Source organism: Eurytemora carolleeae, unplaced genomic scaffold (genome assembly GCF_000591075.1).
Source record: "Eurytemora carolleeae unplaced genomic scaffold, Eaff_2.0 scaffold1135, whole genome shotgun sequence".
NCBI classification, from domain to species: Eukaryota; Metazoa; Arthropoda; class Copepoda; order Calanoida; family Temoridae; genus Eurytemora; species Eurytemora carolleeae.
Genome location: NW_019397144.1, coordinates 85,406 through 107,888, shown reverse-complemented (window position 1 = coordinate 107,888; position 22,483 = coordinate 85,406). Strand labels below are relative to the sequence as shown.

General features: G+C 33.4%; 2 protein-coding genes and 1 long non-coding RNA gene across 3 annotated transcripts in view; 1 reads left to right on the top strand and 2 right to left on the bottom strand.

Moving 5' to 3' along the window:
* The first annotated feature begins 473 nt into the window (after nucleotides 1–473).
* On the top strand, nucleotides 474–5,180 carry LOC111712317 (uncharacterized protein C1orf50 homolog). The gene is made up of 7 exons (XM_023486892.1): nucleotides 474–594; nucleotides 1,358–1,446; nucleotides 2,048–2,130; nucleotides 3,225–3,392; nucleotides 3,702–3,742; nucleotides 4,832–4,961; nucleotides 5,052–5,180. Exons 1-7 carry the CDS (start codon nucleotides 515–517, stop codon nucleotides 5,085–5,087), a joined length of 627 nt encoding a protein of 208 aa, XP_023342660.1. The 5' UTR covers nucleotides 474–514; the 3' UTR covers nucleotides 5,088–5,180.
* On the bottom strand, nucleotides 2,742–3,296 carry LOC111712319 (uncharacterized). The gene is made up of 2 exons (XR_002767423.1): nucleotides 3,204–3,296; nucleotides 2,742–2,860 (listed from the first exon to the last, which is right to left on the bottom strand). It is a non-coding gene; the product is annotated as an uncharacterized LOC111712319 (long non-coding RNA).
* Nucleotides 5,181–8,639: 3,459 nt separating the features above from the next.
* The window catches only part of LOC111712315 (transportin-1), a gene marked incomplete in the record, with an annotated part of 42,192 nt that continues 28,348 nt past the window's right edge, over nucleotides 8,640–22,483 (bottom strand). The window contains 12 exon segments of the mRNA XM_023486890.1: nucleotides 8,640–8,730; nucleotides 9,179–9,303; nucleotides 10,550–10,805; nucleotides 11,264–11,350; nucleotides 12,079–12,237; nucleotides 13,112–13,215; nucleotides 14,827–14,934; nucleotides 15,155–15,204; nucleotides 16,385–16,464; nucleotides 17,148–17,204; nucleotides 19,212–19,328; nucleotides 21,230–21,368. Of these exon segments, the coding sequence (XP_023342658.1) occupies nucleotides 11,267–11,350; nucleotides 12,079–12,237; nucleotides 13,112–13,215; nucleotides 14,827–14,934; nucleotides 15,155–15,204; nucleotides 16,385–16,464; nucleotides 17,148–17,204; nucleotides 19,212–19,328; nucleotides 21,230–21,368 (898 nt within the window).

Below are 22,483 nucleotides of genomic sequence, written 5' to 3'. Positions count from 1 at the left end.
CGTTTCACTTCATCTGGCAAAAAGTTATATACCCTCTTTATAATTAAAATAAGATTTAAAAATTTACCACAATTTGAAATTCCCGCCATGTAGTAAAGCCGGTTTGTGGCTGGCCAAGGCCAAAACTCCCGTACCGTCACGGAATTTTCAGCTTTCATTTCTTTCATTATGTAAATAAAAATTTACGCAACTTTGTATACAGTAGAATGTATCCATAAGTTTTTTTGAACTTAACGAACAAAATTTTAAATATTATTTTTCTAAATTTCAAATTTGTAAAGCAATTCCAAGGCAAATAAGTAATTAAAACATTTTTAATGAATTTCGACTGTAAAAAAGCGAGAATATGTTTACATAATCAGCTGATTTTAGACCAGGTTTAACTTGTATTCGTTCACTCTTGTTAATACTTCACAGCCGGACACATCTAACACAAACATACACTGCGTAAATACATTAGTTAAATATATTAGTTTCAAATAGATATTTTTCAGAGATATAAAAGAGCTTAAATATGGCGAATATCGACGACAGAGGGTTTAAAAAACAAGAACTAGTAATGATGAATCCTCAGCAACCTAATTTCCAGTCAAAGTAAGTGTTTTATCTCGTAAATAAAACAAATATGGTTGATTTGGGTCCGTCCTAGAGAACGATTTTTGGACCCCCCCCTCCTATCAATTTTGTAAATTTACTTTTTATTATTGAGGGTTAGGTTAGGTTAAGACCATTTCTGGGCCGAGCGCTGCGGCTAGGGGGCCGAGCGCGGCGGCTAGCAAAGGCTAGGGGGCCGAGCGCACTTTTTATTATTGAGGGTTAGGTTAGGTTAAGACCATTTCTGGGCCGCTAGTACAGGCTAGGGGGCCGAGCGCCTCGGCTAAGTCAGGCTAGGGGGCCGGCGCTGCGGCCACATGACCAATTTTACAAAATGTACACAATTGATAGGACGGAGGGGGGTGTCCAAAAATCGTTCTCTAGGAAATTACCGTTGATCTAAAGTTGAACTCGGTCATTCCTATAAGCTTGCCAATAAAATTAAGAATATCCTATTCTATAAAATTCTACTGGAGTTAACACTTGTTTTGGGTATATTTTTAATAAACCTTTATTTAGCAGATTCATTTCCAAGAGAGTCCAGGGGGGGGGGTACTGAGAGTCTACATTTCCCGTTCTTAAGCTCTTTAAGAAGTAAAAAGCTNTGGACGGAGGAAAAGGAGATGGAGAAGAGAGGGAATGAAATGATGTTGATCAACAAGATCCTAGATGCTGGAACCAATGTTTCATTCAACTTTTTACCATCACAATACCCCCCTCCATGAAGCCCAAGTTGAAGAAGGTAATGGTTTTGTTGTTCCAGGGTAAACCTGGTGGAACGTGACACAAGACCAGGAGGATACCAGCTTGTAGATCCAGATAAATCTGGAAAGAAAACTCAGATGGATTTAGGTCAGTTAAACAAATATGTCAGGTAACAATTTCTCAGATATTAAGCAGACTTCCTTTTACCAAATGTCACTATTGATTCACAGTGGTTTTTTTAAGTACTGAAGTTCAATGTCATCTGCTAAAGGGGTAAATATTGTCTTGAAATCCTCCCCCCCCCCCCTGTAGGCTGTAATATAACATTTCTTTTTTCTTTCATTTATATTGTAGACACGCAAGATCTGAAAAAGATTTGTTTTACTCCATATTTTAGCAATTAAACCAATATCTAATAGGTTTGTATTAGTAGCGTTCATTGAATGTTTTATTCCATATTTAAGCTTAATTTTTCTCAACGTTCATCGGTTCTAGATTTAAAGGGCACTGTTGTAATTTGTTGAGGGAATACTGAACAATGAACATAATCAGACATATATTTAGTCAAAATAATGTATTCAATCCCTGTAAAAAAAGCTCGGTTTTCTGTACGCGCACAAAATGAAACGGATATTTTTCAGTGACAACATCTTGCTTAAATATTGGTTGGGAAATTCACTCTTTATAAAACTACCTTACCAATCTTCAGCAAAATAAAAATTGATTATTTTGAAATTTACATTTTTAGTTGAGTTGGCCAGCCAGCTACAGACAGCTGATCAGTTTACTAGAGCTACAGCTGGAAGTAAACTCTCAATCATAGCAGAACAGGTGATTTTTTTTTTTTGGAGATTCAGCTTCTTCTAAATCTATGAAGTGGATATCTCGGGTTGTTTGATTGTCCGTTTTTATATCCAATCATAACTTACAAACCCATTGTTTTGGTTTCGGAACTTGGAACTCGCTTGTTTAAAAATTCAAAGTTGACTTTTTTGACTTTTTATAGGGAAAGCTTAGATTTCTGGCAAAGATGGGTTCCCTAAATTTCGTAATCTAGTTTAATTTGACTGTTTTGTAATTAGTAGCGTCTGAATTCATGTAATGCAGATAGGCAAGATCTGAGTAAGATTTGTTTTATTCCATATTTTAGCTAAATTTTTCTCGACGTTCATCGGTTCTAGATTTAAAATGCACTGTTGTGATTTGTTGAGGAAACACAACAATAAACAATAAATATAATTAGACAGATATCTAGTTAAAATAATGTGTTCAATCCCTGTAAAAAAACTCGGTTTTCTGTACGCGCACTAAATGGAACAGGATATTTTTGAGTGACAAATCTTGCTTAAATATTGGTTCGGAAAACCACTCTTTATAAAACAACCCTACCAATCTTCAGAAAAATAAATTTGATAATTTTGAAATTTACCTTTTTAGTTGAGTTGGCCAGCCAGCTACAGACAGCTGATCAGTTTACTAGAGCTACAGCTGGTAGTAAACTCTCAATCATAGCAGAACAGGTGAATCTTTTTCTTTTTTGGAGATTCAGCTTCTTCTAAATCTATGAAGTGGATATCTCTGGTTGTTTGATTGTCCGTTTTTATATCCAATCATAACTCACAAACCCCTTAGACGATTTGTCTTTTGTATTGGTTGCGGAACTCAGAACTCGCTTGATTTAAAATTCTAAGTTAACTATTTTGACTTTTAATAAGGAAAGCTTAGATTTCTGGCAAAGGTGGGTTCCCTAAATTTCGTAATCTAGTTTAATTTGACGAATTTTAGGCATCTTAGTTTGGAAGGTTGCAATAAAGTTTAATTAAGTACTCCAGATAATTGCTAAAAAAAATTGTCAATTAGACTCCTCTAGTTTTTCTAGGCTGGTTAATAATAATGATTATAACCTTATTAATGTTTGTGTGAAGGTTCGGTTCCTGCAGGAGCAGGCTCGAAAGGTTCTGGAAGATGCTCGATTGAACGCTCTGCTCCATCAAACCTCATGCAACTTCAAGAAGATCCCTGGAAGTACGTATTACGTTTACAAACAGAGGAAATACCCAGACAAGGAGTTTATCAGCATGATCTCACCGGAGGTAACTAATCGTTTAATAATGTCTCAGAGGTGTACCGCTTATTCAAGGGGGGAGGGGGNTGTTTTTCAAAATCTTAATTCTAAATTTGGACCAGAAACACCACTGAAATCTTGATTTTAAAATAGCTGTAACAGAAGAAAAATTTCACAATTTCAGCATACCTCAAGAAATCAAAGCAAATAATTTAACCATACTAACCCAGGATTAAGTTCATGCTTTACACTTGCAGTTAACAAAAAACCTTAATAATTAAAAGGAATTAAAAAGCCCAAAATGAAATAATATTAAAAATCAAAAATTTATATTTAGGAGTGGGGAGCAACAGGACCCGAGTTTGTTGCACGTTACAGGTTTATAATACATTATCTTTATATATTCATAAAGTTGTAATCTCTGGTTGTTTGTTTGTCCGATCATAACTCTGGAACCCCTGGACCTACTTGCCTCAAATTTTGATTGGGGAATTCGGGAGAGCCACGGGAATGTTATTAGCTTGGTTTTGAGAATTTAAGTTGAGTTGGTCGACTTTTATCGGGAAAAATAGCTAAAATCGTAATTTACGACAAGGGGTTGGTTATCGGTGTGAGTTAACTCTGACCCCCCTGTGCAACGCTGGGTTCCCAAGCTAGTTTATAAGAAACTATAGTTCAACCCGGAACTTCGAAGACATCGAACGAACTTTAAATGTCATCTTCTAAACCTACTGAGTATAGAATACTGCAAATATTTAGTTATTAATTTGGAGCTCTTCAAAACTGTTTCCGCATATTTCATGGCCCATTTATTTAATTATACAATTACTGAGATTTAGATATAATAGTAAAAAAATTGTTGAAAAATTGTCAGAAATTTTCATATAATAGTATAAAAAATGTTGAAAAATTGTCAGAGATCTTTACATATTAGTATAAAAATTGTTGTAAAATTGTTAGAGATTTTTATATAATAGTATGAAAAATTGTTGAAAAATTGTCAAGGCGACATTTTATGTTTTCTAAGTTCTGTATTATACTGTAGTGTATATTTACCAACTTTTGACTACCAGGCCATACATGATCGCAAAACACCGGGTCCCAGTTCCCTTGCCCATTTACCTTACACGCCCTGGATGTTTTGAAGGCAAAGTTTGTCTTAGGAACTTTTGGTATACTAAAATGCCCCTAACTTCCCTGTAAAGTATTGTGTATCTTTATAAAACTAAGATTATTTTTTAAATATATTACACAATTAATTTCGAAACCTCAAAAAATCAAATATTTGCAATCATGAAGGGAAGTCAAGAGGGCTCAGTTAACATAACCTGAAACTGGGTAGACTCTGAAGTTATAGTTATACTTAAATGGGTTTTGAATATTTCAACACACATTTTGTTAATAAACATGATGAAAGTACCTCAAACCCAGCTCTATGGAAAATGGTGGAGCATACTCTGTGTATAGGTTGGAGCATGACATGAGCTGGACGGAGGAAAAGGAGATGGAGAAGAGAGGGAATGAAATGATGTTGATCAACAAGATCCTAGATGCTGGAACCAATGTTTCATTCAACTTTTTACCATCACAATACCAGGTTTAGAAGAATTCATAAAAAAAAACTTATGTTATTACTTCTTTTCATCTGAAGTGCAGTAAAAAATTTAAAATTAAAATTTTTTTTCAGGCCAGAGCGATAGAAGAAGCGAAGTCGGAAACATGAAACAGAAAACTGACATAAACAGTCTCCGAGTTTAATCCGAGATGGAAATATTTTTTATGAGATTTTGCACTGAATAAAGTATTTAAAACACGAGTTTAATTAATAATATGGTCGATAAGTATGTGATGTATGTGATTGAGAAAAACAAGTTTGTCAGGAAAAGGAAAAAATAATTTTTTAATTTAAAACATTTAACTGATTCAATATCATTAAAGACACACTTTTTTAAAGTTGATTTGCTTTAATTTTCAGAGACATTCATTATAATTGTTAAACCACTCAAAGTAAAATCATAGCCTTCCCCCCTCCCCCTTCACATTCTTATAAAACAAAGTGGAAATGGTACCAAAGGCAGGGGAGAAGGAATTTTTAATTTATAAACACATACATATAGGGTGTCCCCCGAAATTTGACAGTTGATAAATAATTATGAATTCTTCTTTTACTTGCGAGTATTAGATATTTTTACCGTTCATTTTGTGAAACAAATCTACTAAAACGTTTAATACTTTGAATTCTATTTATCTTAAAAAAACTGCCATTTAATATTATAATTTTTAATATTTCGTAGAACACCCTGTAGTAAAACTTTATCAAAAATCAACTGTGGATTTGGATCAAAAGCTATCACAATCTCTGCTTAATCCTATGTTTTATGCTTTTAGGCATAATCTTTAAAACTAATTTTTCTTTTTAAGTAACAGTTACCAGCTTATTTCAATAAATGATCCTCGGACTTAGTTGATAATAACTTTGAAATGGTTAGGTTCTACTCTCGTAGCAGGCCACAGAATAATCCTTCATCATCACCCTATGGACGGGTTACTGCAATACATATACATCCCAGTTCTATATTGAATTAAGAATCTGGTAAACTATGGATCTAACGAACCAGGCAAGAAAAAAAACCCCAAAGAACTCATTAAATGACTTGTCATGTAAAGGTACCTCATTTTTTTATTTTATAAAAATTGGCTATTAGAGTTCTTTGCGACCACTTTTATACCATTTTGCTCTGAAATTTTCTAGGATTTTTCAGATATTTTAGTGCATTTAATTACAAACCCATTTTTGTTAAAATTGGGCCCGATCGGTTCAGAAGTCTTGTCTTCTAAATCTGTCTATTTTCAATACGCGTCAAAACGGGTTGAACCATTTTTATCATGTAGCAACATTGGACAATTAATGACAAAGACACATTTGAAATATTTTGACTGATAAAAATGTCGAAAATTAAAATTTTAAACAGAGAGAATAGTTATTTGAGTAACATCAGAGAAAAAATTTTATATTATTACTAGAAAAGAACCGCAAAGCGCCGTTAAGAGCTAACAAAAAATATAAAATCAGATTTATAATTTACTTTCATCCGTTTATCTGATTCATGAGTTAAATGTTCTAAATGGGGTTCTTATCCCTCTAAAACGAAATACACTTTAATTAAAATTCTAAAATTTTCCAGAGTCAATTTTGATGAATTATGACTCAAAGTAATTCCGTGCAGTATGTATTTTTCCGACATTTTATACACAATCTGAAAAAAAAATTTAAAAAAGATGAATACGACGAAAAAATATATTTGACGAACTGAACATAACAGAAAGTTAAAGCGCTGAGCGAAATATTTTAGTTAGATTTTATTTTTGATAACTTTACCAAATTGTTAATTAAAAACTTATTTAGATATGATTCCAGACGAAAAATTAATTAAAAAATCATGTTTTAAGTTACAAAGATATACGACATACCGATTCTAAGAAATCCTCTTCCGACACTTTCTATTGATTTCATTGGTACCCTTGTGAATCGGGCAATTACCACTGTGAATGGTGGGGCCCTTAAAATTAAGCATACAGTTCTTTAAACAAGATAAAAAATTACTTATTAAAAATAAAACTATTGGTGTTGAATGCTTTTATTCTACAGAGAAGAAAAAAACTAATATTTTTTATCCCGACTACTGTGTACAAGTAAACCGTGTCTTCTAAGATGTCCACAGATGACCAATTTCAGAAAATAAATGCCCGACGTAACTTGTCCCATTGCACTATAATTATGTACCGTGCGCACTATAATTATGTACCGTGCGCACTATAATTATGTACCGTGCGCACTATAATTATGTACCGAGAGCACTAGCACTATGTATTGTGCGCACTAGCACCATGTACCGTGCGCACTAGCAATGTACCATGAGCACTAGCACTATGTACCGTGCGCACTATAATTATGTACCGAGAGCACAAGCACTATGTATCGTGAGCACTAGCACTATGTACCGTGCGCACTAGCACTATGTACCGTGCGCACTAGCACTATGTACCGAGAGCAATAGCCCTTAGTATCGTGCGCACTAGCACTATGTACCGTGAGCACTAGCACTATGTACCGAGAGCACTAGCACTATGTATCGTGCGCACTAGCACTAAGTACCGAGAGCACTAGCACTTTGTATCGTGGGCACTAGCACTATGTACCGAGAGTGCGAAATAATCTCAAATTTTCGCTCAATACCTTAAAAAAACTAGGATATGATTGCTCCTTAATTTTCAAAAAGCTCTATCACATTGCTAAAAAACAAATTCTTGATTTTTATTATCATTTTCTTTAAAATTATCCAGAATAATGAAATCCGTTGGAATTTTAGTACAATTCGAAAAACTTATTCGAGCTACTATCGAAAGACCTCCAAACATCGTAAGTTTAACAAAAATACAGATAACATAATATTTTGGTTTTCTTTAGCAGTTTCAAATACTTAAGCGACGGGTATATCCTATTATGTAGCGACGATTTTATCCTATTATGTAGCGACGAGTATATCCTATTATGTAGGGACGAGTATATCCTATTATGTAGCGACGGGAATATCCTATTATGTAGCGACGAGTATATCCTATTATGTAGAGCGACGAGTATATCCTATTATGTAGCGACGAGTATATCCTATTATGTAGCGACGAGTATATCCTATTATGTAGCGACGAGTATATCCTATTATGCAAGAGATGTGGAATTAGAATTATCAAGAATTACTCACAGGACAATGTTAATTAGGAAAAGTTAAAGATGAGTAGTGTTAAAAGGATTCCTTAGAAACGAATATAAATCAGAAACTTTCAGTCAAAACAATTGAAATCGTTGAAATGTTTACAATTTTGATACAAATAAAACTGAACATTTTTAACATTTTTCTGGAATAATTTGAGGCGAAAGTTAAAGGCGAAGAAGTTAAGGCGTATGATTGCTAACGACTAGCAAACGTTAAGAATGTTCAGTTTGTACATTAAAACTGTACAGTGTACACTAAGATCGGTACACGAGGATAAACTAACTAAAATTAAAATGGCGGTTTTAGTAATTACAGTTTTATCCTAAATTTAATGAGCTTTAACGATGGCTACAAAAAATGTCAAAAATACCAAAAGATTGAAATTTAAAGTATCTTTTTTGTTAGTTCATGAAAATAACAAGAATCTGATCTGAAATATAAATTCTGGAGGGTAAGGGGGGGGGAAGATTGGTGACGAATAAGGTTAAATATGTACCAACCCTAGTGTACAGTACATAAGTGTTAAAACGGTACAGTGAAGTAGAAGAGAACTGTATAATGAAAACGATAATTTTAACAACGGGTTATTAGCTAAACAGAACACGGCTTCAGCAAGTTTTCCACTGATCAGAAAAGAAGGAAGAACAAAAGGGAACGGAAAAGGAAAAATAATTTACTAAATAACTTCATTTTTATGAGTATTATATTGTTAAAGATAAAATAGACTCAGAGAAGAAAAGAAATTTAGTTAAGTGTTGGTTTATGGTTGAACTCATGATAAAGGATCAATAAAGAAAAATATGAAGGAATAGAAGAATACATTTGATAACCAACTATTAAACTAAATTAAGTGACAACAACAAATTATATATCTATCACAGGTATCTTACGTTAATATTATTTTACTTTCGACCTTTGTTTAATTTTACTCTTTTTATATTATTTTATTTATTATTTTAATTAAAGGAAATGAGGAGAAAATTTAGAAAACTTGGTAAAGCCGTGTCTGTAGATTACTACAGTAATGATAAAGACGAACCTCGTTACCATAAGATTATACACTTTTAACGAATGACACTAGAACGCATTGAACGCGTTTAACGACGCAATAAACCTGCGGATATAAGGAGGGTTGCCCCGGGTTTAGGAATAAACCTACACAGCCTTAGTTACATTGAAAACAAATATGCAAAATTTTGGATTTTATGTTTCTAATTAATCACGCGACGCAAATACTATTTTAAGGGTTCCCATTTACACCAGTTTCTGAGCAATTTAGTAAAAGTCTAAAAAATGTTTTCAGCGTGTAAAGTAATGTTGAATATCACAGTAGAATGGATGAATTTGGCCCTCAACGCGACGCCTTAATAAAAACAAAAATACCCTAGAACAACCAGGGGTGTAATCTATGAGAAGGACAAAAGGAATAAAGAGAATTACCTAAAGTTATTTTTAGAGGCCCCGACTTTAAAAATACTTGTTCGATCAATCAATAAGAGGGATACCATATAAACCTTCGTCTGAGTAAAATTGAGGAAGATATCGTCGTTTCTCTATTTTGTCACAAAATTAATCTTGTCCGTTTCCTTCCTTGTATCTGCTGCATAACTCTGCAAGTCAATTCTACAGATATACCGCAAATGAAAAAGAAGAAAATGTTTGCTCTGAGCTGGGAACTTTTGAATGGTGGATATCGGGATTAAGGCTTAATTCACTCTTTTTCTTGATCTCCAGATTAACATAATCTTGCAAGATTATCTTAAAAGTGTATGAAAAACGATAAAATTCAAATTAATATTTAATCATCTGAGAAACTGTAGCAGCCAATCAGAGAAAAGCGGGCAACCAATGAGAGAACAGAAATATTCTAATTGGAGTAAACAATTAACGGATATCCAAAGAGAGAGAAAAAGAGTGGATTAAGGACTAAAATAAAAAGTTTCCACAGTGGATATTCGGATTAAGTAGTTGGGATTAAAGTTTATCCATTCTAAAGTTTTCAGCTCTGGTTTAACTGGTAACGTAATGAATCATGCACATAATTTTTAAAATAAAAAGCGCCAATAGAAATTACTCATCCAGTCCCATTTAAGGTAAACAAAATTGGAGAAAAGATTAAAATAAGAGAGGAAAAGAATCAGAATAGGAAGGGAATAATAAAGGGAATAAGATGAAAGAATTACACCCCCATCAAAATATTTTGGTTAACCCTGACTACTCCGGGTAGGACAAACGCAAGGAAAACGTTGGAAGTAAACTATTGAGAATTAAGGTTTAATCTAAACTGAATGATGGGAGATATGTCGGTAGACCTTGATATCTCTATGTTAAGAACACAGCCTTAATCTCTTTAGCTTAGAACCAGCCTTACTGTCCAATCATAGAAACCATGTATTGCAAATCTGTTAACAAAAAAAAAGAAATTGGATAATTTACATAAATATTTGTAGCATTGTCAATAATTTGTTTACATAAACCTGCGGTCTGTCAAGAATAAACTATAAATGTTTCAAGATTGAATACTCGTGTACTGAACTCCGTGGATCCTCCTCTAGGCGATACAACCCGTAACCTCGTTAATAATATATACGCTAACTCCGTAACTGTTTGAACCCTGACGCAGGATTCTTGTGACGAACTCTCGATACATCGATACACCGACACACCTGAACAAATAATTACAATATAATAATACGACAGGTTTTTTTCTGGAATTCCTTCCCCTCCCTCAAAAAAAATCAATGATTATTTGGGAAAGGGAACCGTATAAAATCAATCCCCATCCGAGGGGGGGGGGGGGAATATACACTCTTATAGTAGAGTAAAAGGACTATTCCGTCATTCAAAATGAAAGATCTGAAAAGTCTGAACATTTCGCAAATTCAGATAGATACCCCTTTTAGATATTTTCTTAATGAGCGTTGATAATTTTGCAGCTTCGACTTTTAAGGAAGATAAATCTTGGATGAGCCAAAATTACAGGTAGGAGAAAAGATTAAATAAGGGTATCTTTTTTTGGGCAAATTATTCCCCCCACTAAACATTTTGTTTCCAGCTGAATCTGAACTATCAGATAATCTTTAAGGGGTTACCAACCATGCTGGGACCAGGGATATAAATTTACCTGTTAAACATTGTAGTTGGTTAGAAGCCTCTCTTTGAGAGGTGCAGGGAACTGCTGGGAGAAATCTAACCAAGCTTTCTCCCCAACCTAGACAAACAATAGTTTACCTCTCAACCCTTCCCAACTCATACAAACTTTCTATAGTTATATTTTCATAGGAACCGTTTTCTTATTCCCATTTGTTTCCAAAAAGAACAAAGTGCGGATAATCTATGGTCTTCGGCATCAGGTTACAAAGATATAAGATTTGAAAATATTTCAAGAAAGAGAGAACCCCAAACTTTAATTAATTTTCCCAACATCAGTGAGAGAAACCTGTACAAAAAATAGGAAAAGAAAGAAATATTTTTAGGGGGGGAGCAAATAGGTTCAAATCAAGACCAGATCTTTGCAGGATTAAAGAAAATAAAAGAAAAATCAAACACAAAATTGAAGATTTGAAATTAAATTATTTTTTCAATTTTTCAGACGGATAAACTGCTCAGTGAAGAAAAAAGGTTTTTATAAAAACATAATAAGTGCACAAAACAGATACACAAGATAAGATGTGTTAAACAAAACAGATAAACAAGATAAGATGTGTTAAACAAAACAGATAAACAAGATAAGATGTGTTAAACAAACCAGATAAACAAGATAAGATGTGTTAAACAAAACAAATAAACAAGATAAGATGTGTTAAACAAAACAGATAAACAAGATAAAAGTTCAAAAAGGAAAAAGATGAAGTAAACGTAGTAAATTAAGCTTTAGATCGAATTTATAAGATAAGTTATGAGGTGTTAGGACGCTAAAACTGACAGGCCTGAAAATACCTGGTTTTTGAACCCATGTAGGATCTTCGTAAACATATCCTTGAGATCAGCCTGAGGACTGACCCAACTAGCTACTGCGTCACAGAAGAATATGAAGTCAGGTAGAACTCCCTCAGGGTTTACACTGATCATCTGACACATCCCACGGAAAGCCGAATCCTAGATATTCATATTTAATACATGAGATCTTTAGGTTAACTTCTCTTCTCAGATTAAAAGAATTCCCCAGATTAAAAATCACGACTTAGATTAAAAGTACTTTACTGCAGTTTAAGAAGTACTCCCCAGGTTGATAAGAACTTCATATCTTTATAAGTACTCCCCACCTTGAATCTTTTTAAGTACTCGCCATCTTGATAAGTACTCGCCAGATGGATAAGTAGTCCCATGATTGGTTAAGTACTCCCCAGCATATTGAATAGTAATACCCAGATTGGTTAAGTACTCCCCAGCATATTGAATAGTAATACCCAGATTGGTTAAGTACTCCCCAGCATATTGAATAGTAATACCCAGATTGGTTAAGTACTCCCCAGCATATTGAATAGTAATACCCAGATTGGTTAAGTATTCCCCAGCATATATTGAATAGTAATACCCAGATTGGTTAAGTACTCCCATATTGAATAGTAATACCCAGATTGGTTAAGTACTCCCCAGCATATTTATAATTAATACCCAGATTGGTTAAGTACTCCACAGATTGATAAGTATTAACCAGATAGAAAGTTCTCCCAAGATTGAAAAGTATGGAGTGTGAAAGACATGTATTGCAGTTGAATTTTTTTTGTCAGAAAAAGAATCAAATTAATCTTAGAATGCCATTTTCAATAAAAATTAAAGTACCGTTGATTTTATGAAAATGTATTCCACTAAAGAGGGGCGCGAAGCACCCTTAAAGTTTAAGATTTATTGAACTTTCACTTGCACAAGTGAAACACGCTCCTTATTTATAAATTCTCGAAATTATTTACATTGAACAGGATTATAAAGTATGGCTTTAAAAAATATCAAAGATTTATGAAATTTTCACCTTTTCAGCATTATCTCTGATATTCCTGAGACTGGTGCACCAGGGTCTAACAAACTGTGCCAGGCTGGGAGCCACTATTCCGGGACAAACCAAACCCATCCGGCCTGTTCAACCAATCAATCAAATTAAAAAAAAAAATAATCAATCAATCAACCAATCAATAAATCGCTCAATATTATGATATGCAGCGTTTTACAATAATTTTCATACATTTAGAATTCTCAACCTAGCGTTAGAAGACTATAAATGGCGCTAAAACTTGTCCCCAAACTAAAATTTTCTAATTCCAACTGTTAAAAAATCTTAGATATCTAATTGATACTCGAGTACCCTTTACCGAGTACTATTGTGAATCGGACATGCCACTCTTTTTTTTTTATGGAGAATCACTTGAAATTACGCTATCAGTCCTGTAAGTGCCCAATTTTACAGGAAGTTTTAGTCTAATTTTAATAAACAAAAACTTTCACTGAAATAAAATATTTAACGTTAGGTTAAAAGTTAAAGTTTCTAAAAACTAAAAGAAAAAGAAGGAAGTTTTCAATATTTTCTGTAGACTGCATTCAACAATATTAATCTGAATAGTATTGGATAATACTATACATTGACATCAACTAAAAAAAGAGAGGGGGGGGGGGTAAAATAGAAAAACAAGACCTAGCATAAAATCTTGTTGAGAGTTTTACTTAAAAAAGAATAATTTTTAACTATGGGAAAAGATATAGAATTTTCAAAATTATAATCATTATTTCTAAATAACTGAACATTTTAAAATAAATTTGGAAAATGGAATTATAACTGAATGCATTTCCAAGCATTTATATTAAAGTATTTGTCAAATAAAGTATTTAATAAGGGACAGTGGATGTAAATTCATCTTGTTGGCTGAACACTATTCTTATCAATTAAACACAAGTACTATAATGTATTTAATAAGGGACAGTGGATGTAAATCCATCTTGTTGGCTGAACACTATTCTTATCAATTAAACACAAGTACTATAAAAAATCATTAACGTATTTAGGCAATCCTTTTACCAGGAGAATTAGGATGCAATTGTACAAATATTCGAAATCTTACAGAAAGTCGCAGATACCAATTTTACAATTTGAATGTTTTATAGGAGCGCCGACCCCTATTTCATTGAATGATGGGTTGTCCTTTAATAATAATAATAATACTTGAAATATTAGAGACTCTCCCATTAAGTACTATGAAACGTGGCCTACAAGAAATCACGTTGGTTCAAAATAATTGAAATATGAACCTTAATTTTGGAGAAGAAGTGGTGTATATCTTTTGTAAAAGTGATATTTGAAGATCCGGGAGAAAAGCATAAAAATTGTGCATTAAAAGACAAGTTTGTATTATCCTTTTTCATATTTATTACCCAATTAATTTCTTTTTCCCTAAAAATCTTTTATTTTTTCCCATTTCATCGAATAAGACCTTAACAAAATCCTTGTGAAGGAACATCACGTGACCCCAGGGAAGTTTTATGGATGATCAAATTTCTTATTTTTGTTTTTGTTTTTCAATGTATACAAAGAGAAAATGTTCACAGTTGAAATAGAAGATAGCCTAGTCTGATACATTTGACTATTTGGACATATCGTTTCATAAAACATGTTTCTGAGATAACATCAATTTTCACATAAATAAATAACGACGTTTCTTATAATTGTAAGTATGAAGAATTAAATTGATTGGTTGCCTATAGTGATAGCTGTATTCTCTAGAAGAGTTTTAGGAGTGTTAGGTCGGTTGATGATGTTGATCAGAGGAGGCAAAATACTGGGGACAAAGGGTGCCATGTCTCCACCTGGAACAAAATACCTTTTCAGACCTTGCCGGTATCGTTTACTTATTATTTTTATTCCTTAAAATCATTTGATGTTTTCTTAAATTTCGTTTCTTAATGAATTCTTTAAAAAAAAACAAGCTTTAAAGCCCGAAAGTTTAACAAGAAAGATTGAAGGAACATGATTCTTCTTTATTTTGAAAAGACTGTAAAATCAAGCACAGTCATATTTTATATTTACCTAGTTTAACACTGATCTCTCCTGCTGCCCACGTAGCATTGTTGCACACACTAAATCATTCAACACATTAAAATATGTTTAATATGTTTTCTAATCTGAACAGAAAACTTTGGAATGGTGGATGTCGAGATCAATTTTTGACCTCTTCTTTTACTTAATCTCCAGATTAAATATTGCTTGTAATCCTCATGTTATAAATCTCCAGATTATTCAACAGATCGGGATTAAGGATATCCCAGGGGTGTATATTTTTCTGTTTGCTCCCCCACCCCGGGAAAAAGGGGAAGAATGAAGGGAAAATGGCAAGAGGAAAGGGAAAATGGGCAAGTGGGAAGTGAAAAGGGGCAAGAGGGAAGGGAAAAGGGGAAAAAGGGAAGAGAAAAGGAAGAGGGAAGGGAAAAACTACAAAAAAAAACACAATTTAAAAAAAACAGTATCAGAAATGCCTAAAAAACTTCAGAGGGGACCCTAAAGTTAACTTTTTCAGGGCATCAAAACGCTTCATTTTACTACTAAAATCCAAAAATTCACTTGCAAGGAAGGCTCTACCCCCCCCCCCCCTTATAAACCTGTAAAATATACCTGTTTTTAAGTTGTGTATTTGGGGAAAAATATTGTTCTGAAAAGGGGGCGGCGGCAAAATTATGAGTCTCACAACTAACATACACCCCTGGGATATTCCATTCTAAAGTTTTTAGCTCTGGACTTATTTATAGATTGGGGGGGGGGGGGGGGCGGCCTCCACCCCCCTCCCATAATCGTGTTTAAGTCTGTGCTGGATAGACGAATCTAGGGCTTCTTTCAAGCCGTTTGTTAACGGTTGTTTAAACTAACAGAACGAACTAAGGTTTCAGGTAACCGTTTGTTCTTAGCGAAGAACTACACGTTTAATTCATTAAACGGTATTTTCCGTCTTTTCAAAATTAATTCTTTAAGTTAATAATTCCAGGAAAAAATGTCGGAAAAAATAAAAATAAAACAGTAAAAACCTCGAAACGCACAAAAATTTATTTTCCATATTCTGCAAGTTTCATGCGTTTTTAAGCAGAAAGCTTTACTTAAGCCGGCGTTCGTTCTTTTTTGTTTTTCATGAACAGGTATTTTGGCTCTTTCACGATTTCAAAATTAACGGGCTTTACCGTTCGTTAACGGAATCTTCCCTGAGTTCTTTAAAATTTCCGTTCGTAAGCGAACGTTGCTAATGTCCTAGATAAACCCCTACTATTATACCTGATATATTCCGGGTTCAGATTATTGGATAGAACTGGCATAAACTCTGTGATACAAGGATGAACATGAACAAAACATGCCTAAACAGATTAACACTAACACGTGACGTATTTAATTATTCGACAAGATGAAAAGAAAAAATACATCAGATGGAAAAATGAAAAATTGTAAATGTCTTGTAAATGAAAAATTTACTCTATAAAACAGAATGCAAGAACGCTAAAATTCATATTAAAACTGAATAATATTTCAGCTTAAAAAAAACACAATACACGAAAACTAAAATATAAACAAGTGAGTAAAAAAACCGGGATTATCGATGTTTTGGACAACATTTTCTAAATTTTTGTTTGAATCGGATTTTAGGTATAAAACATATAAAAACAATTTTCCAAAATATATTTAGAACATTTAAAAAAAAATCCGCAAAACCATTTTTTTGGAAAAAATTAGATTTCTTTTAAATTTGATTGACAAATGTTTTTTCTAATGTTTTACAAAATTTCATAAAGATTCACGAATAATTGAAGGAGATATGAGAAAATTTCCGCAAAAAATGTTAATGGTAATCTGCAAGCATTACGTTTTTTTTGAGAGCATATTATCATGACTTCTCAACTCAAAAAGAATCGTACTTTCGTGGATTTTTTCTCAAGTTTTTTTAAAGATTGAGCCTTAACTCTGGATTTAAGGAATTACGACTCGAGTCAAAGCTTTTAAATCGCGGGCTCTGAATAAATTGTGCCCCAACATGCTTGTTTACCTTTGTAAGATCTCCGAGCAGAGCAAAGCTAGATTGTCTCACTTCAGGCATATTGTCCTAGAATAATATCATTATTATTTATTAATTGATAATCTTTAACCCTACAGATTCATAAAAAAATAATTTTGTGAAAAAATAGATCTCAGAAAAAGTGAAATAAAAGTCAATTTAATTCAAATTGTAAAAACCGAAAAACAGCAAGAAATACGTTATCAAATATTTGGGCTGACAAATGAAATTTCGGGTATTTATAATAAGATACGGAGCAAAAAAACTCCAACTTTTTGAAAATTTATAATCTTCTCGCTTCATTTGCAGAAAACACCCTAGCCCGCGATTTTAAAAATTCGGGATAATCAGACTCAGGTCCAAGCTATCAATGATACTTTAGGATGTAAGTTGCAACTAATTCTCCCCTAAAACCAACCAAGGTCGAATTTATTTTTATTGGGCTTAACTCCTTATTACGAGCCAACGAGCTGGCAGCTGTCGATCACATGACACAAGCTGCTGTCAGATTATTCATAAGTTGGGTCTAAGATTGAGGCTTAAACCTGGGTCTAAGGAATTGAGACTAGAGCCGAAGCTATTAAATCGCGGGCTCCGGTAAAAAACATAAAACGTAAAACTAAAAACACACATGGACAATAGTATGTAAAACACGCGTGGGTAACACTACGTAAAAACACGCGTGGAAAATAGTACGTAAAAACGCGCGTGGGTACTACGTAAAAACACGTGTGGAAAATACTACGTAAAACACGCTTGGGTAACACAATGTAAAAACACGCGTGGGTAACACTTCGTAAAAACACGCGTTGGTAACACTACGTAAAAACCCGCAAGAAAAAACAAGCGTAGGTAACACTCCGTAAAAACACGCATGGGTAACACTACGTAAAACCACGCAGGGGAAAACAAGCGTGGGTGTCACTACGTAAAAACTTAAGTGGGTAACACTACGTAAAAGCACAAGTGGGTAACACTACGTAAAAACACAAGTGGGTAACACTACGTAAACACACGCGTAGGTAACACTACGTAAAAAACACAAGTGGGTAAAACCAAGTAAAAAACGCTGGGAAACTAAGTAAAAACACGCGTGGGTAACACTGCGTAAAAACACAAGTGGGTAAACTAAGTAAAAAACGCTGGGAAACTAAGTAAAAACACAAGTGGGTAACACTACGTAAAAAACACAAGTGGGTAACACTACGTAAAAAACACATGTGGGTAACACTACGTAAAAAACACAAGTGGGTAACACTACGTAAAAACACAAGTGGGTAACACTACGTAAAAAATACAAGTGGGTAAAACAAAGTAAAAAACGCTGGGAAACTAAGTAAAAACACAAGTGGGTAACACTACGTAAAAAACACAAGTGCGTAACACTACGTAAAAAACACAAGTGGGTAAAACTAAGTAAAAAACTCTGGGAAACTAAGTAAAAACACAAGTGGGTAACACTACGTAAAAAACACAAGTGGATAAAACTAAGTAAAAAAGCTGGGAAACTAAGTAAAAACACAAGTGGGTAAAACCAAGTAAAAAACGCTGGGAAACTAAGTAAAACACAAGTGGGGGAAACTAAGTAAAAACACAAGAGGATAACACTACGTAAAAACACAAGTGGGTAAAACTAAGTAAAAAAGCTGGGAAAATAAGTAAAAACACAAGTGGGTAAAACCAAGTAAAAAACGCTGGGAAACTAAGTAAAAACACAAGTGGATAACACTACGTAAAACACAAGTGGGTAACACTACGTAAAAAACACAAGTGGATAAAACTAAGTAAAAAAGCTGGGAACTGGGAAACTAAGTAAAAACACAAGTGGGTAACACTACGTAAAAACACAAGTGGGTAAAACCAAGTAAAAAACGCTGGGAAACTAAGTAAAAACACAAGTGGGGGAAACTAAGTAAAAACACAAGTGGGTAACACTACGTAAAATACAGTGGGTAAAACCAAGTAAAAAACACGGGGAAATCAAAACGTAAAACTACGTAAAACGGGTAAATAACTGAAGGAAATATAAGAACAATTATTGAATAAGTTAGCGACCTGTATGCACTGGAATAGAAGCTGCATTATGTTAGAGGAAGACACTAATCCTTCAATATGAGTCTTCAACCCCTCAGCCAATCCTGATAGCAGATCAAGGGCTACAATCATAAAATCCTGCAAAAAAAAAAAAATGATAAAACTCCAATTCTAAATATTAATCTGGAAAAAAAGGATTTTTATCAAATCCAGAACAGTAGATTTTTTTAGAGACGAAACTGATTATATCAAATCCAAAGAGAATAGAATATATAATAGAGCGGAATTTAAACAATCCCTCGGTATGAATTTTTTCAGTCCCTTTAAGCCTGAAACCATGTAAACCATGTAAATGTTCACAAATTATATGAAGTAGAGTACATTAATACAGTATGTTCCCTAGACTATCCATTTCAATTTCGAATTTTTTAAAGCTGTTAAATAAACTTTATAATGAATTAGTTGAATAAAAAACTTCATTTGATTTATAGTTATAACGGAAAATCATCGTTTGTAAAGTGAAAGGCATATGTGAAAAGATCATTGGTCAATTATGAAATCAGCCTAATTCATTTGGTTTTCTTTAATATTAATTTTAGATTTTTTATAAAATGATATTCCAGGGCCCAAAAGGTTATATAGCATAAATATGTGAAGTACACCTGCAGTATGGAAACAGTACAACAAAATGGCCGTTTTACACTTTTTTCTAGTAAATTCTACTCTAATATATATTCTATTCTCTTTGATCAAATCAGACTTCTAAGGATGTCCTACTATCCACACCCAATACTTAAAGTTAATTGAATACTCAAGAATGAATGAAGTGATTTCTTATATAGTTTGTATTCAGACTGGTCTTGAATTCATAAGTTAAGTAGTATTTTAATATTATCTAAGATAGAAAGCAATAACGGACATCCGTTGTCCATAATAATTAGATTTGATTACATTTTTGGAAAAAGTCGTGAATCATTATCCTAATAATTTAAGTTAAAAACAAGGGAAATCCGATGTTATTGCCAGATAACCAATTTAGGGTTCTAACTGCTGATCTTAAGTGCACTATTGCTCTTTCTGTGAGCATCTTCTCCTTGTACAATATGAAACAATAAAAAGGAGTTCGCAGATTTAATTTTATTTTTCGCATATTTACAAAATTAAATCGACATACAACATGTAAAAAATGTACTAAGATGACCCATAATGTAATAGTTGGCTACTAGCGCGCCGGTCAGAATGCTCAAATATTAAATTTGACCTCAGAAATGAATTCCTCGTGCCCAATAACCTATAAATCGACATACAACATGTAAATATGTGGGAAGATGACCCATAATGTAACTGCCGGCTACTAGCGCGCCGGTCAGAACGCTCGAATATTTATTTTGACCTCAGAAATGCCCTGGTGGTGCATATATAGATAACCAGCAGTTGTTCACTGCCCTGGTGGTGTATATAGATAACCAGCAGCTGTTATCTGTCCTGGTGGTGTATATATAGATATCCAGCAGGCCAGCTGTTCTCTGTATTGGGATGTTTAGAATTACAGAGGCTGTTTCATTATAACAATACGGTTGGTATACTTTATCTGCATAAACATTTATATAGTTGGTAAATACTACATGTTCTATATAATAAAACAAGACATTCGTATATATATATATATGTTGCCTATAGCAGGCCAAACGGCTGGACCGATTGGGATAAAACTTTCAATTGGGCTCAAATTTTTAGAGGACACTACATGGGTGGGCGGGGGTGTTATAGGCTAAACAAATTCGAAAATTTTATTTCTTTTTTCCAACATTTTTTAAAACTTTTTTTGTAACATTTTTCAAATTTTTTTTCAACGGGCAACGCCGGAGCCTTCAGCTCGTAAGATATATATTATATAGCTATTTGGAAGATACCAACCTTATCTAGTAGATCAAACTGTTTACTATTCTGTAGATAAATATAGTTACTAGATATTAACCTTATCTAGTAGATCAAACTGTTTACTATTCTGTATATATATATAGTTACTAGATATTAACCTTATCTGGTAGATCAAACTGTTGACTATTCTGTAGATGCGCCATATGTTGGTTGAGTGTTTGCTCTACAAGAGATACACAACGTTTAAAGACAGGTTCACAGTAGGGTAGGAAACCTTCTTGAAGAGCAGTAGCAACACTGAACATACATAAACATTTTAGTTTTCTTATGGGAACTTTTTATTTTATCATCTTATTAGATCTTCCATTAAATCCATATATTGTATAATTAATATTTGTAGAAAAAAAATAAATTGATTCAATTAATGTCATCACACTTCACCTTCCATTTACATCAATTACAGGTTTACCATCAAAGAAAGTGGGAATGTTTTTACAGCATCATGTTTTGAGAGTAAACCTGGTTCTTTTTCACTGGACCATCCCGTTAAAGGGTTCCCTTGTCAGTCGGAACTTTTAAAGGATATAGCGGTAATCCTTAACAACTGAACTTGATATCTACAACGAAAACTTTCAATTTGAACGAGTGATATGTCGCTTAAAACGGCTTCTCTGATTAGCAAAGAGAAAATGTTTTGTGGCTTATAGTTCACAAGTCCTTTACACAAGAACAAAAGGAATTCACTTAATCCATTGAACTGTTTAAGACATAAAGTAGTTTTTTTAAGAAGAGGTTAACAAAGCAAAAATTCCGAAGTCAAAAGTGTGGATTATCGTTTATCTTGAATACTTGATCTCAATATCCAATGAGGGCAGTTTTAATATGAGGATCAATACAGTTATTCCTGCAAATTAGGATTACCAAGGAATATCGAAGAGAAATTAAGTTAATTTGTAGATCTACAATAGATGGAGATCAAATCAATGCCTGATCAAAGATTAACAAAACGTTGATTCAGATCTCTAGAGATGTAAATGATGTAATTTAAAACTCAAAAAATATTTAACAAGCTGATCCTTAGGAAGTTAGAAACTAACCTAGTGCAAAACTAAAATATCTTGCGGTAAATATTTTCAGGAAAACTTGACTCCAGAAATAGAAAGAAAAACAGAAATCATGATAAAAACAAATAACGGAATTGTCAACTAATCTTGAACAAAGAAAAGGAATTGTCAACTAATCTTGAACAAAGAAAAGGAATTGTCAACTAATCTTGAACAAATAAAGGGATTGTCAACTAATCTTGAACAAATAACGGTATTTTCAACTAATCTTGAACAAATAAAGGGATTGTCAACTAATCTTGAACAAATAAAGGGATTTTCAACTAATCTTGAACAAATAAAGGGATT